The 17422-nt window shown below is 37.2% G+C and overlaps 1 protein-coding gene across 1 annotated transcript; it reads right to left on the bottom strand.

Annotated features, from left to right (window-relative positions):
- KGD4 (alpha-ketoglutarate dehydrogenase subunit 4) lies at positions 1-14037 on the bottom strand. Its single transcript, XM_004422896.3, has 4 exons — positions 13923-14037; positions 2023-2086; positions 778-965; positions 1-274 (listed from the first exon to the last, which is right to left on the bottom strand). Exons 1-4 carry the CDS (start codon positions 13962-13964, stop codon positions 257-259), a joined length of 312 nt encoding a protein of 103 aa, XP_004422953.1. The 5' UTR covers positions 13965-14037; the 3' UTR covers positions 1-256.
- Between the last annotated feature and the right edge of the window lie 3385 nt (positions 14038-17422).

Below are 17422 nucleotides of genomic sequence, written 5' to 3'. Positions count from 1 at the left end.
TAACATTTAAAAATGTATACTTTAATAAGTATAAAGTATATAAACCATTAGGTAAGCTTGTGGAGAAGCTGACCAAGATACATAAATTAGGAGATACAGGTGTCCATCTAAATTTTCTATTTCTTTTTTTTTTTTTACAGAATATTTATTAGAGTTGTTTAATGTACAATTTCTTATTTGTCATTTTGGAAGTCCTTTATTGTAAAGACTATTCTTTTGTCTGATGACAAACAGCAGCCACATTGTCAGTGATTGATTATTCTGGACCTCCACGCTGAAAAGCAAAAAATAAAGCAATAAGATTAGGTGTTAGATTTACAGAAAAAATGTTTTCATGGCCACTATACAAATTTACACCATTTTACGCAAATGATCTTTAGTTTTTTTAAAACAATTTCAGGTTTTTCATAGCTTTTAGGCACTCATATCAGTGCCTAAAAGCTGACCTAGATCAGTGATCCTCAAATTTCTTGGTCTCAGAAGGCCTTTACAATCTGAAAAATTATTGAGGGCCCTAAAGAGATTTTTTTCACATGGTTATATCTATTGCTATTCACCATATCACACTTGTACACATATATCCCTTCATGCACATTTACTGAGGGCTGGGACATGGTTTATTTCTCACAGTCCTGGCCTGCCTGACCATCTCTGTCTTAGCTATGGACACATCTTGACAAGACAATGGGAAGAGCATGTAAATCAGCATATGAAATTCCAAAAGCCAAAAATGTTAAGGTGTTTTGCACAGTATTGTGATAAAGAGCAGCAACGTACTTGGATAAATTCCATTTCTTCTTGAGACATAGGTTTCCTTCTGTATTTCTGAGGTAATGTTTTTATTATTTCTGCAGTATCTGGTGGACCTTGATGCATCAGCCAATCTGGTGATTTACTTCCCTTAGAATGCTGTGAAATCGAAGAAGGGTGAGATGGTAGTCCTGCTGATCTCAAAACTTCTGATACTGAAATAAAAAACAATGTAATTAGAGAAATTGTTCAGGTGTCTTAAAATACTATTTTGAGTTATCTATTAGTGAATAATCAAGTAAATCTTGAAATGATAAGTATTTTAATTCTAAAAGGTAAGTATTATAGAGTAACTTAGTTGAGGAGCTATATATAATTTCATAAAATTCTTTTTAAAATAAATGAGGTAGTGAGTGAATTACCAAATTGAACAAGTTGGTAAAATAATGAAATTTGTAGGTAGTGGAGTTCAACCCATAAGGATAACCTACGTTACTTAAGTTTTGTCATATGGTGGAGTTTACAGGTAATATCTTACAATGGGAAATAAGAAAGTCGGGACTGGCTTGAAAACTCACCATCTTAACTCTGCGGCTTTGAGAAAATGCTGGAATATAGTTGTCTCCCTCAGCATAAAAGCATGCTCAAGTCTTTGATGTTAAAAAACAAAAATTCTCTTTCCCTCTAGTAACTGTTTCTTCCTTTTCATAGCCAAGCTTCTTGAAAGAATCTTCTATCCATCCTATTGTCAATACCCCATTTAAAAGTTGTAAAAGTGTTAAAATTCTCCCTGAATTAAAGATCAAATGTCTTATAATAAAGACAGAGAAAGAGGATCTGGTAAAAAGGAGGGATCACAGAAAAACAAGACTTTTTCAGAATCTTCAATTACTTTATAGGCAATGATTGGTAAGGTCTAAGGCAATCGAAGAAACATTTACTGATTAAGTGAACAGATAAATGAGTGAATGAAAGAAAAGAAGGTTAGCTGGGAGAGAAATATAGGAATGGTTATTATTCCTCACAATCGCTGCAAATGTAACCATAGGAGATTCTTCTAAAGGATAGCAGAAAAGTAGAACAAAAATTCCCCTATATAAACTCAGTATCCTTAAAAATTCAGAGGCATCCACTGTACCTTTTTTAAATGGAGGTAACAAAAAGTTAATTTCTACTTGCATGCAACCTAAGGCACCATTTTGATCTAAGCTACAATAATCCATCTGATTTTAAAATGAGAAATATTGTTTTGTAATAGAATATTCAACTTACCATTGGGTTTAGGATTGTCTCTTCTGTCAGGGAACCTTATTAATGGAGTATGTGGCTTGACTACCTAAAGGAAAAACAAAATACATGAAAAAAAAAGATGAAGCACTAAAACAACCTCATTAACTATAAAAAACAATCTATTGAACCTCATAAATAGACAGCTTCATTAAAATAACTTAGTATTTGACAGCAAGTTTAAATTTTACTATTTTACTCTTCCCCAGTCAGGAAAGCTGGTCTATAAACTATTAACTTATCTGCAATTCATAATAACGTTGTACTTTATACATCATAAGACATTTTACCGTACTTACCAACTGACTTCAAAACAACCCTATGAAGAAGATGGCATAGATTTTATGTTGCATGACTTATATATTGCTCTGCTGACTGGTAAGAACTGGAAGTTTCCTGACTTGTTATTGAATGTTGTTTGCCTGCTACGCTAATACCCAGCAGTTTAGAATAGGACAAAAACCATATTGAAAATTAGGTAACTAAAAAAATACTTTCTCTGACTACAAAAGTAACACGTTCTGTGTAAAAAAAATTGGGAAGAAAAAGCAGAGAAGCACAAAGAAGAAAACACTATCTATAATCCCAAAACCCACATAAAACAGATTTAGACATTTGATAGCCCTTTTAGTCTTTTTCCTATACCCATAGAAATATCTTTTTAGAACACTGTTTTTATAACAGATATTTGAATATCATTAATGTTTTATCCCTAAAATTCCAGATAATGCTATAGAGGACCTTGAATGGAACTTTCAGTATGAAGTCTTCTGAATATACAATGCTAAGACTCTAATGAACAGAGTACTATTTTCAACTCCAGTAATCTATAAATTGCTGTGTATCTAGTGAGACTGAAGTGTGTATTTATCTGCAATATATTTCTATATATGTACTACATATTATACATTTTATATGAGTACAGAAGCAAATCAGCTTATTGGGACTGGCCTGAAAACTCATCACCTTAACTCTGCTGCTTTGAGAAAATGCTGGAATATAGTTGTCTCCCTCAGCATAAAAGCATGCTCAAGTCTTTGATGTAAAAAAACAAAACTTCTCTCTCCCTCTAGTAACTGTTTCTTCCTTTTCATAGCCAAGCTTCTTGAAAGAATGTTCTATCCATCCTATTGTCAATACCCCATTTAAAAGTTGTAAAAATGTTCAACAGCTTTCAGGATAAACTTCAAACTCATATTTGGCACTCACAATGTCCACCATGATCTAGCCTCTCCCTACCTCTCTAGCCTCATTCCCCACCACTGTCTTTTACTCCAGGTATTCTGAAGTACTTTTCATTTCCCTAGTTTATCATGCCATTTCCATCCTCATTCAATCTAGAGCTTGTATCCTCTGCCAGGAAATCTCCCCAGTCCCACCCCACTTCCATGCCTCTGCTTTCACCTGACTGCTTATCTCTTTAAAACAACTCAAATATCACTCCTCTCTAAGCTTCCCCTGATTCCAAAATCTGATTTAAGAACTCCTCTTTTGTGTTTCCATGGCATCCTGAACATCTTAAAAATATTGTGCAGGGCCGGCCCCGTGGCTTAGCAGTTAAGTGCGCGCGCTCCGCTACTGGTGGCCGGGGTTCGGATCCCGGGCGCGCACCAACACACCGCTTCTCCGGCCATGCTGGGGCCGCGTCCCACATACAGCAACTAGAAGGATGTGCAGCTATGACGTACAACTATCTACTGGGGCTTTGGGGGAAAAAAAGGGAGGAAGATTGGCAATAGATGTTAGCTCAGAGCCAGTCTTCCTCAGCAAAAAGAGGAGGATTAGCATGGATGTTAGCTCAGGGCTGATCTTCCTCACACAAAAAAATTTAAAAAAAGAAAAAATATTGTGGAGAGGACAGATAAATAAGCCAATGATTGCAGGAGATATAAGCTCCTGGAAAGGCAGAGTCAGAGAATTAAGCGCTTCTACAGCAGTGCCTGGTACATAGTAAACGCTCAGGAAATTTTGCCAAGTGAGTGAACAGACCATTTGTAAGTTAGAACTAACTGTATAAGCATGGGAATATGTATGCACACACTCACACAAACGTACATACACCGGAAAGAAAGAATCCATTTCAACATTGCTTTTGTACCCTTAAAAATATGAGGTAATATGCACTTATAGATTACATTCCCACTTTTTGGTGTCCCCCTTTTTTAACAGAAATTTTAACCTACATAAACGTAGAGAGAGTAGTATAATAAACTCTGATAAACACAACTTCAAGAGTAATGCAGTCAATCTTATTTCATCACCCCTTCCTCCATTAAGCAAATCCCAATCACCTCATCCACTGTTAATACCTTCCACATGTATCACTAACAGAAAAGGACTTTTGTTAAACCATAATCCCAATACTTTTACCACACTTAACAAATTAAAAATAATTCTTTAATATCATCTAATACTTAGCTTATGCTCAAATTTTCCTGTCTCGAAATTGTCTTTTTAAACTTTAAATGTAAATACAAAGAGAAACAAATTACTAACTGTATATTAGTTGGATAACATAACTAAGGAAAAAAAAGGAGCTAATCCAAGTAACTTTCATAGTGCTTGAAATATATACCTGCAGTCTAAAGGCAAAAAGAAATACAAAGAAATCTGGAACGTTTTCCTTAGTGGGTTGGTGTTGGTAGTGGTATAGATATAGCTATTCTGAAACCATTTTGTATGTATTTAGGACTGAGCACATGAATACATACATGCGTTGATGTTTGCGGGAAATGCTCACAGGGTTTCCCTGTGAGATAAAGAAAATACAAATATGGGATGGGGAAGGGCAAGGAAGAATGCTGTGGTGTTAAGATTGGAATCTGAGGGGTCAGTATGAATTCATGGTAAACGCCGTGAGTTTATTCAACCAATCCCATTAATGGATATTTCGGTTATTTCCAGTCTTTCATCTATTACAAGTAATGCATAAAGTCAATATCCTTGTACAATTCCTTTTTTTTTTTTTTTGGTGAGGAAGATTGGCCCTGAACTAACATCTGCTGCCAATCTTCCTCTCATTGCTTGAGGAAGAGTGTCCCTGAGCTAACATCTGTGCCAATCTTCCTCTATTTTGTATGTGGGAAGCCGCCACAGCATGGCTTGATGAGCGGTGTGTAGCTCCGCGTCCAGGATCCAAACCCGTGAACCCTGGGCCACTGAGTGGAGAGCACAAACTTAACCACTACACCACCAGCACCAGCCCTCTTCTACTATTCTTACCTTTGCCAGTGTATCGGTGGGATAGATTCCTAGAAAAGGGACTGCTGGGTCAAAAGATAAAAACATAATTTTCAGAGATATTGCCAGATTTTCCCTTCATAGTGGTTTATTTTGCATTCCTATAGCAACGAATGAGTGCTGCTTCCCCAGTCTTCCCAACAGACTTACATTATCTAACTTGTACATTTTTAATAAAATCTAATTGATGAAAAATGTTATCTCCATGTAGGGTTTTTTTCTCCCCAAAGCCCCAGTGCATAATTGTGTATCATAGTTGTGGAGTTGTAGCTCTTCTATATGGGAAGCCGCCTCAGCATGGCTTGATGAGCAGTGAGTAGGTCTGTGCCCAGGATCCGAACCAGCGAACCCTGGGCCACCGAAGTGGAACATGCAAACTTAAACACTACGCCACAAGGCCAGCCCCTCCATGTAGTTTTAATTTTTATTTCTCTTATTATAAATGAGGCTGACCATTTTTTCATATGGCTAAGAGCCATTTTCATTTCTTTACCTGTGAAGAATATGTTCACAGCTCTTGCCCATTTTCCCATGCTTACAAGTTCTTATATAGTATGCCTATTAACCCTTTGTTAAAATTTTTTTTACCTAGTTGGGTTTTTAAAAATTTTAATAGTGTTATTTTTTTGGTGAGTAAAAGGTTGTTTTTTTCTTTTTAGTGCAGCCCAAATTATCAATTTTCCTCCTTGTTCTTCTAGATTTGAGTCATAGTTGGGAAGGTTTTCCCTACTCCCAGGTTATAAAGAAATTTGTGTGTAATTTGGTACTTGAATGGTTTCATTTAGCTTTTTATTTGGAAATAATTATGGATTCACAGGAAGTTGCAAAAAATGCACAGGGAGGCCCCATGTACCCTTCATTCAGTTTCCCACTATGGTAATATCTTACATAACTACCATACAATATCAAAACCAGGAGACCAACACCGGTACAGTCCTCACAGCTTATTCAGATTTTATCAGTTTTATACGCACTCATTTGTGCATGTGTATAGTTCTTTGCAATTTTGGTTTCATTTTTCACAATAAGATATCAGGGCCGGCCCTGTGGCTTGGTGGTTAAGTGCGCGCGCTGCGATGCTGGCGGCCCGGGTTCGGATCCCGGGTGCGCATCGAGGCACCACTTCTCCGTTCATCCTGAGGCCGAGTCCCACATGCAGCAACTAGAAGGATGTGCAGCTATGACACACAACTATCCACTGGGGCTTTGGGGGGAAAAAATAAAATAAATAAAATCTTTAAAAAAAAAAAAAAAAACAATAAGATATCAGATCCATTTGAAATTTATCCTTGTATAATGTGTGGGCAATGGATCTTGTTTAATCTTTTTCCAGTTGTACTTATTAAAAAGTCCATTTCCTCTGATTTGAGATGCTACCTTTTATCATATGCTAAATTTCCATATACATCTGGATCTATTTCCAGATTTTCTATTCTGTCCCATCTGTCTGTCTATTCATGCATTAACACCATACTGTTTTATTAATAGAGGCTTTATACTATGTTAACATCTGATAGGGTTAGTTACCCTCCTTCTCACAGCCCTTCATTTCCAGGGTTGTTTTTTTTTAATAGTCTTGATTGCTTATTCTTCTAAATGAACTTTATAATCAGTTTTTCCAGCTCCAGAAAAAAAGCAGATGGTATTTTTATTGAAGTTGCAGTGAATTTTTAAACTAACTTTGGAAGGATTGACATCTTCATGATGCTCAATCTTCCTATTCAAGAACATGGTATGTCTATTTGTTGAAGCCTTCTTTTGTGATTTTCAGGAGATAGTTTTTCCTCATATAGGTTGTAAACATTTTTGTTAAGTTTATCCCTGGATTTACTTATATATTAATTATAAATGGAGTTTCTCCTCCATTATATCATGTAGTTGTTTTCACACATGAAGGATATAATTTCTGTAAGTTCATTTTACTACTTTCCTAAAGTCTCTTGTTTATATGCAGATAGAAGTTGTTTTCCTTCTTCCTTTCCAAATGTTATGCTTTTAATTGTTTTCTCTTGTTTAGTTGCATTTGCTAACACTTCCAGTACAATGTTAAACAAATTGGGCATCTTTATATTTTTCTTGATTTTAGTAGGAGGGCCATGTTAAAGAACTTTCTATCAATTCCTATTTGATTGTTTTTAACATGAATAGGTATAGGCTTTTGTCAGATGCCCTTTCTTTCTTTTGGTTTACTTTGTTCTTTTTTTTTAGCTTATTGAGTTGGATATTTAATTAATTAATTAATTTTTTTGCGAGGAAGATCAGCCCTGAGCTAACATCCGTTGCCAATCCTCCTTTCTTTGCTGAGGAAGATTGGCCCTTGGCTAACATCCAAGCCCATCTTCCTCTACCTTATATGGGATGCTGCCACAGCATGGCTTGATGAGCAGTGAGGTCCATGCCTGGGATCCGAACCTGCGAATCCCAGGCCACCAAAGTGGGGCGCACGAACTCAACCACTATGCCACAGGGCCAGCCCCTTAATTCATTTATTTTTTATTTATTTTTACTTTCTAGTTTATTGAGTTGGATATTTAATTCATTTATTCTTATTTTATTATTTTATTAAATCATTCACTTTTATTAAGATAGGTATTGGATCTTACAAATTTTCCTCTGATAACTACCTTAGCTGTAGTGTTTTCATTATTGTTATTTTCAATACATTTTACAATTTCACTCTGTATTTTCCCTTTACACAAACATTAATAGAATATTAAAAAAAAAACTAGAGGGCCAGCCCAGTGGCACAAGTAGTTAAGTGCATGTGCTCCCCTGCAGCCGCCTGGGGTTCGCAGGTTCGGATCCCGGGCGCGCACCGACACACTGCTTGTCAAGCCATGCTGTGGTGGCGTCCCACATAAAGTAGACAAAGATGGGCACGGATATTAGCCCAGGGCCAATCTTCCTCAGCAAAAAAGAGGAGGATTGGCATCGGATGTTAGCTCAGGGCTGATCTTCCTCACAAAAAATAAATAAAAAATTTAAAAAATAGAGATGGACCAGTTTGGTGTTTACTTTTGTTATTAATTTCTAGTTCTGCTGCATCTTAGAGAATGATGTTTATTTTATTTGTATATTTTGGAATATGATTATGTTTTCTTTGGAGCCTAATATGTGATCGATTTTCATGAATGTTTCATATGCACTTGAAAAGTAGATTTATTATTTATTATAAAAGTGTAAAGTACATAGTAGCTATCTGTGAGATCAATCTTATTATGTTCTTTAGGACTTCTAGATCTTTAACAGTTTATCTACTAATCTGTCTTCAAAAGGTGTGTTGAATTCTCTTCCAAGAATGTCTTTATTTCTCCTTGCATCGCCTATAGTTTGTTTTATGAAATAAGCTGCTGAGTAATTGAGTACAAAATTAATGACTATCATATCTTAACTGTGACTTATAGCCTTTAGCATTGTAAAGTGTCCTTTGTCTCTTTTAGAGCTTTTTGGTCTGAATTCTACCTTATCTGAGATCCAGGTTGTAAATCCCGCTTTTATATTTGCATTTTTCTGGCATATTTTCACCTATGCATAGACTGTCTTTTTAGAGCCATTTTAAGTTCACAGCAAAACTGAGCAGAAAGTTAAGAGTTCCCATATGCCCACTGGACCCCCCTCACCCCAACCTTCCTATCAACATCTCCGACAAGGGTTATCTATTTGTTACAATTGATAAAACTACATTAACATGCATAATCACCCAAAGTTCTACATTAGAGTTCATTCTTGGTGTTGTACATTCTATGGGTTTTGACACGTATCCACCATTATAGTATCATACAGAACAGTTTCACTGCCCTAAAATCCTCCATGCTCTGCCTATTCATCCCTTCGTTCCCCAGTAACCCCTGGCAACCACTGATCTGTTTATTGTCTCCTAGTTTTGCCTTTTCTAGAACGTTGTATAGTTGGAATCATACAGTATGTAGCCTTTTCAGATTGGCTTTTTTCACTTAGTAATATGCATGTAAGTTTCCTCTGTGTCTTTTCATGGTTTGATAGCTCATTTCTATTTAGTGTTGAATATTACATTGTCTGGATGTACCACGTTTATTTACCCATTCACCTACTGAAGGACATCTTGGTTGCTTCCAAGTTTTGGCAATTACGAACAAAGCTGCTATAAACATCTGCGTGCAGGTTTTTGTGTGGACATAAGTTTTCAGTTCATTTGGGTAAATACCAAAGAGTGCAACTGTTCAATCATATGGTAAAAGTTATGTTTAGTTTTGTAAGAAACTGCTAAACTGTCTTCCAAACTGGCTGTACCCTTTTGTAATCCCACCAGCAGTTAATGAGAGTTCCTGTTCCTCTGCATCCTTGCCATCATTTGGTGGTGTTAGTGTTCTGGGTTTTGGCCATTCTAATAGGTATGTAGTGGTATCTCATTGTTTTAATTTGCAATTCCCTAATATGATGTTGAGCATATTTTCATATGCTTATTTGTCATCTGTATATCTTCTTTGATTAGGTATCTGTTCAGATCTTTTGCCCATGTTTTAATCAGGTTGTTTGTTTTCTTATTGTAGAGTTTTAAGAGCTCTTTGTATATCTTGGCTAACGGTTCTTTATTAGATATATTTTTTGCAAATATTTTCTCCCAGTCTGTGGCTTGGCTTCTCATTCTCTTGATAGTGTCTTTCGCAGACCAGAAGTTTTTAATTTTAATGACATTCAGCTTATCAATTATTTCTTTCATGGATCATGCCTTTGGTATTGTATCTAAAAAGTCACTGCCAAACCCAAGATCATCTAGATTTTCTCCCGGTATCTTCTAAGAGTTGTATAGATTTGCATTTTAAATATAGTTCTACGATCCATTTTGAGTTAATTTTTGTGAAGGATATAAGGTCTGTGTCTAGATTCATTTTTTGCAAGTGGATATCCAGTTGTTCTAGCACCATTTATTGAAAAGACACTCTCTCCTCCATTGTGTTGCCTTTGCTCCTCTGTCAAAGATCAGTTGACGATCCTTTTATTTTTACCTTTCTAAGTCTCTTAGTTTTAGCTGTGCCTCTTATGTACAGTATAGCATTGGATATTCATTTGATAGCCAATCTGAGAACACTTTCTAAAGAAGAGTTAGACTATTTACATTTATAGATATAACTCACAAGTTTGCTATATTTCTGTCATATCATTTTATGATTATTTAAATATAAATTCCTTTGTCATATGATCTTTCATTTGTGTTTTTTGTTGTATTTAGAAAGATTTGTATTTTTGTATAGTGTTTATCTTTATATTACTACCTTTAAATAATACTCTAGGTTGCCTCTTTTTGAGTTACTATCTTGATTCATTATTATGAGAAAGAATGAAAGTAGATGATGGCAATGTCTTCTCTGCTTTCCCTTACCATCTTTTACTATCAGTTAATAACCAGAGGCAATTAGCAAGTTTATTCCACCTTCGGTATATTCTCCACTTATTCCTCCATTTTTCAAGTTATATTAGATCTATACTAACAGAACAAATAATATTACCAACAAGTCTTTCACCCTCATTTCCATTATTTAGTCTTAATTCTACAGTTAAATACATTGACTGCTCATATCTAGGTCCTATATCAAAACAACTCCAAGTACAACTAAGTATTCCTTACTTGTCTGAAGCTCACTCTCTGGAAGATCTAGTTGGAAGGGCTCCAGGGAACAATATACCCTTAGTTATTAAAGGTTGAGAAGAGCTTGTGGCCTTTATACTTGAAGGTCAGTGTAGTTAGCTAAATCTTTGATTCACATTTTCTCTCCTTAACTACTTTAAATATACTATCCACATGTCCTCCTTTATGAAGTATTATTGTTGAAAACTCTGATAACTTTCATTCTAAGTGCTTGGTCTTGTTGTCTGGATCACCAAAGAATTTTTTCTTTAAAATCTAATGATTTTACTAGACTATACCCATTAGTCAACCATAATGGGTCAATTCTCTCAAGTACAAGGAATAGGTTTAAGTCTTCTTTTGTATCAGGAAAGTTTTATTAAATTATAGGTTTTGAGATTTGTTCTATTTGTTTTTACTTTTTCAGAGACTTATACAAATGTTGCATCTTCTTGTCTTTATCTACTTCTATCCCCTTCCCTAAATCCTTTTAATCTCTTCCTTCAATATTCTGTGATTTTTTTTTTCATTTTCATCCACTATTTCCTTTAGTAAAACTTCTGAGTTGCCTATTTACCTTTATATTCTTTCCAGTTTAGTGTTACTTCTGACAGTTTCTTTAATTTTACTCTTAATTCTTGACTGAGTTCAGAGCTGTACTATCCCTAAAATCTTAACCTAAAATCTAACCTCAACTACAACCTTTTAACCTATAACTCTCTTCTCTGTTACTTCCCACTACCAGTTTCATCAAGTCCTTCATTTCCTTGATCATTCCCTTTTCTCCCAGTCAACTGGTTCCATTCTGACTTTACTTCCTTTCTTATCTAGCCTAGAACACAGTCCATTCAACATTCTCTTACCAGCACTCTCAACCTCCTTGCTGGAGGCTTATTTTCACCTCACCTGTAAATCTTACTCTCTGAATTAATCCAACCACCCATCTTCTTCCTCTATGTCTCATGCAGCCAAATGATTTCCTAAAGGATAAACTAGCACCCTTCTGCTTTTACATCCGCTCAGAAGTATGAAATGTACACTGCTTGGCATTCACCAGGCATTTAATTAATACCTATAACTTACTCTTCTAAAATTATTTCTAAATACCCTGTAGTCCAGCCAAATTCTCCACTTAATGTTGACACCATGCTTTGAATTCTCACCAGTTTGTGCCAGTCAGTCTGTTGAAATACCACTCTTTCTTCAAGGTAGGGATCAACAGCCAAATTCTAAGCTTTGTGGAGGCACCGTGTCTGTCTTGTTGGCACTGTAGTCCCAGCACTGAGTATAGGCCTGGCACAGAGGTACTCAATAAATTTTGCTAATGTAATTATTACATAATGTTAGCACATATTGTTTTGTATTATGAATATCTGAGTACAAGTCTTTGTAGCTCTGTTACAAACCATTCCTTATTGTATATCTCACAGTATCTTTTTTTTTCATGTATCAGTAGTTAGTTCTTTATTAATGCTGCATACTATTCCATTTTAACAGATCTACCATAATTTGTTTATCCTGCTAATGGATATTTGGATTGTTTCTGGTTTGGGGGTTTTATGAATAAAGAGACTATGAACATCTTTATATAAGTCTTTTTATATGCACTTCTTTCTCTTGGGTATAAACCTATGAGCAGAATTGCTGGGTCACAGGGTAGGTATGTTTAACTATTACAGACTGAAAAAACAGTATTCCAAAGTGGCTGTACCATTTTATACTCCTGTCTGCAATGTATGAGGATTTCTGGTGCTTCATATTCTCATCATCACTTGGTATTGTCCGTCTTTTTAATTTTAATCATTTTGGTGGGTGCAGTAGTACCTCCTGGTTTTAATTTGTATTTTGCTGACAAGTAATGATGTTGAGCATCTTTTCACAGGCTTACTGCTCATTTGGGTAGCTTATTTTGTGTAGTATCAAGTTTTTTACCCATTTTTAAATTGAGCTATATGTTATGGATATATATGGTTATATATGCATTATAGATACCAGTCCTTTGTCAGATGTTCTCCTTGTCCTCACAGAATCTTTAATGCTTACTAACTACCCACTGAATGAATAAGTGAGGATCATTTGTTGCAACAGGACCAAAGACTGGAATCTAGGATTCTCTTTCAGACTGAAACAACCTTAAGAAAAGGTCTTTTAAGAGATGTTAAAGGGAAATGCACTTCTCATATCAAAATTAGAAGTTAATCGGACAATAAAACATTTTTAGAGTTTAAAAAGATCGTGTAAACCAACCACAAAGGTGGAGGCTGTGTCCCTTTATACACCAATCTTACCTCTCCTATTTAAGCTAGAGACCACAGCTGGAGAAGCAAACACAAAAGCTATCAAGAGTTAGTAACTGATGTGTGGATTAACAATAAAGTTCCCCTGGCTGCTAATCTAAACTCAGGAAGAAACCCTTAGGAAACCAACACTAAAACATATATTACAGATAAATAATAGCCTTTTTTTTTTTTTTTTTTTTTTCTATTCCCCACATCCAGCCTGTAACCAGACGCTTGGATTGGCGAGGGAGAACCGGCCCGGGCGAGGACGCAGCCCGCGGGGCCAGTTCTCCGGCCATTCCCAAGACCTTGAAGGGACAGCGGGTCAGATACAGGGTTCGCTGACTTGCACTCGCCGCTACTGCCTTCCTTCCGATTGGCTGATCCGGGACAGCACAGACAGTACTAGACGCCGATTGGCCCGCCTATTGCCGGGGCAGCCTAGCCCGCAGACTCCTAGGAGCGCTAACGAGGTCCTGGCGGAGGACAGTGCAGGGACCCTGAGGCAGCTACGGCCTACCTGCTGAGAGGCGGCACTCCCGCGGCCTGACTCGAACCCTCAGCTCGGGTTCCCGCCTCACAGCCCGACCCCATGGGCTCAAGGTTCAAGTCTTACACACACCCCCGGGCGCCGCCGCCGGCCCTACTCAGGGCCGCGGCCACCGCGCAGCCTCGCCACCGCCTTTCCGCCCCAGCGCCGTTGCTATAGTCAGCACCATTCCTACCGCCCACGGTGCGGAAAGGCGACAGAATCTCTTTACCTGAACGACCCTGCTGGCGGACGCCATCTTGCTGCCCATCATGACCCCCTGAGAAGGGGCAGCTTCCGGGACGCTAGCGAGCTGCAGCGATAACACTAGTCCCGGGCAGCTGGGGGCCGGCCCTGCCTGTGACGTCACGGAGGCGGAGCGAGCGGGCGCTCCTGGCGGGATCGTTGTCCACGGGGGAGCTAGCCACACCCCTCTGCGCCCGACCCCGCCCGCCCCTCTTCCCGCCTAGGAACTGAGCCGCGTGCTTTTCGTTGTTTGGTTTTGCAGACGAAGGTTTGTCATGTTGGGTTTATTTTGCTCATCAGCCTATGAGTGATCTAGGACTATTCCCTTTCCAGACAGCCAGTTTCTAATTTCAGTAGAGTCCAAAATTTAATCTGAAGCCAAATAAGTAATACAAACTCTTGTGGCTTCCTAAAATGAACGAGCTTATTAAAACTTGGGAGTTAGCTGCAAACTCAGAAAGAGTGGTTAATTCCAGGTTTATACAAGACCACCTCATATTCCTTTGCTTATTGGCATTGCGTGATTTGGTCTTCTGTTCCTGTTTTCTCTACCATTAGTCCTGATATTAAAACTCTGCCTGCTTCAAGTTTGAGAGTACTCAAAAGCTCAAATTTTTCTTTTTGAAACATAAGCCATCCATATCATTCTCCTAAAATCATATTAAATTCTATGGTAAATATTAATGTTTATATTGTTATAATTTTTAATGCACAATATGTTATGACCATTTAGCATAACTTTATAGGTAATGTAGCCTTAAGCTATTGTAAAATATTTAGAGTGACAAATTTGTTTTGATGATCTAGGTCAGTGGTTTCTAAACCTGGACAGTTTTTAGAAATACAAGTTACCACACCCAAATATGGGCCCTTCTGATTTAGTATGATTCAGGAGGAGATCAAAAATCTATTTTTTAAAAAGCTTTCAAAGCTTGTGTTAGCAGCACATATTCTAAAATCAGATTGATAAAGTGATTAGATGAGCAAAGGACATGAACAAGCAGTTCACAGAAGAAGAAATGCAAATGGCCCTTAAAAATATTAAAAGAATTCAACCTCACTCATCCTAAGAAAAGTTTAAACTACAGTAAAACACTACTTTCATCCATCAAATTTGCCAACATACATAATTTGAAGAACACACTCTGGGGAGGCTGGAGGGAAAGAGGCACTCATGTACATTGTTGGTGGGATTAAAAGATGGTACTTGAAAAAGCTACATACTGGGTGACTCCAACTATATGACATTCTGGAAAAGGCAAAACTATGGACACAGTGAAAAGATCAGTGGTTGCCAAGGGTTGGGGGAGGGAGTGACCATAGGCAGAGCTCAGGGGCTTTTTAGGACAGTGAAACTATTCTGTATGATACTATAATCGTGGATACATGTCATTTCACATTCGTCAAAACCCATAGAATGTACAACCTTTGAATGATAATGACATGTTAATGTAGGTTCCATTGTAACAAATATTCCGCTCTAATGAAGCATGGTGATAGTGCGGGAGGTTGTGCATGTGTGGGGGCAGCGGGTATATTGGAACTCTCTGTACTTTCTGCTCGGTTTTGCTGTGAACCTAAAACTTCTCTAAAAAATAAAGTCTATTTAAAAAACTTTTAAGTTGACATTGCTGAAACCAGATAGACTAATGTGTTCTTAAAGCTCAAAAGCGGTGACTTTAGTTGATAACTGTATTGTATAATTGAAATTTGCTCAGAGAGTAGAACTTAAATGTTCTCACCTAAAAAAAAAAAAAGGTAAATATGTGAGGTGATGGTATTAACTTGATGGTGGGAATCCTCATACAATGTATACCTATATCAAATCATTATGTTATACACTTTAAATATCTTACAATTTTATTTGTCAATGACCTCAATAAAATTGGGAGAAAAAAAAGCCCAAAAGCAGCAGCAGATTAGATTCCTAGTACACAGACTTTTTATTTACATACAGAGAAACAGCAAGTTTCTATGTAAAAATCTACAATAATAGATTCTCTTTCTGAAGTCATTTAAAAGACACAGACTATCTTGGCTACTTCTCTAAATAAAATAAACATTTTTCATTTTTCTTTATGACTCTATTTGAGAAAGAGATGAAGAAAGTGGGCAAAAAAGTCCCAGGATTTGGAGTTTTTATTAAAAGATAAACTTTCCAAGTCCTCTAATACCAAGAAGTCTCGTGGGAATACCTGATGATACATTCAGAAAATGTCAAATGTAGGGCAAATTACTGGTCATATTGGTGTGGATTTTGTTTTGGGGAGTCTGCCAGGAAAATGCTCTGACTTTTCTCTGCTTGTGGGTTTATTTCTGAGTGTTGGCATTCATACTCCTTCAAGGAAGTCTCATCCAGGCCCCTTCTGGATTAGTTCTTTCTAGGATGAAGATAAAAAAAGTGAACTGCCTCAATCCCCAAATCCTATCTTCTCTTCCTGCTGCTCACTTTAAGTCAGCCTCCTGTCATCAGATCATCTGATTACTCACCCCACTCAGGTCCCATGATTTTTGTGTATGAATGCTATTATTTGGCTATTTTCATGGACCCTGAGCACACCATCTGATTCTACCTCTTGTATTGTGTCTTCTTAATGTCCCTATCTTACCTGGCCTGTAACTCCTTTCTTGTTCCATGTACCCTGTTCCTGACATTGACTGTAGATCTGTTAGGCAGAACTCAGCATGCATGACAGCCTCCTGATATGAAACAATATAAAGTACCCAGCACAAGTGGTGAATTTTCTTGATGAAAAAATTTGAAACTACATTTAATAAAGCAGATTGATCTAACTTCTAGTTTACAGGAATACAGAGGTGAAACAATCTACATAAATTACTAGGAAGCAATCAGACAAATCAGAATAGAGAACTTTCTACAGGGTAACTGGTTTCTTCAAGTCAATGACTAAGAAAAATGGGGTGGAGAGGCCATATAATCTCTGTTGCAGCTACTCAGTTCAATTCAACTATGCTATTGTAGAGGGAAAGCAGCCACAGATAATATGTAAATGCATGGACATGGCTTTGTTCCAATAAAACTTATTTACAAAAACAGGCAGCTGGTAAGCCAAAATTTGCTGATCCCTGATCTAGATGAATCAACCAACGAAAACAACCATCACCACTGCCAACAGCAGCATTTTTGAGAAAAATATATTAACGAAAGCACCGCTAGCCTTGATTTTAAGACTGTGACTGTTTGAGATGTAAAAAGTTCTTTCGGTCCCCAATTAAGGAAGCTGTTCAGAAAGGCATACTCTCTAACACCCTCTGCAGATATGGCCAAGGTTAGTAATGGAAAGGGAGAACCTCCCAAAGGGCAGAGTGGAGAACCACAGACAAACAGCTGCTTTCAGAGAGTAGCACAAGAGCCTAATCAAAAGGTGTTCTCTATCCCCTAGGAAGGGGCATCTCCTATCATTTACCAAGAAATATTTCAGAATTGCTACAGACCTCATCCACTATTGTTGGATGGCTGTGTGA

This window comes from Ceratotherium simum, chromosome 18 (genome assembly GCF_057802395.1).
Source record: "Ceratotherium simum simum isolate JZ-2026a chromosome 18, ASM5780239v1, whole genome shotgun sequence".
Taxonomy (NCBI): domain Eukaryota; kingdom Metazoa; phylum Chordata; class Mammalia; order Perissodactyla; family Rhinocerotidae; genus Ceratotherium; species Ceratotherium simum.
The sequence above is the reverse complement of the archived record's forward strand: the minus strand, read 5'-3'. Positions and strand labels throughout refer to the sequence as shown.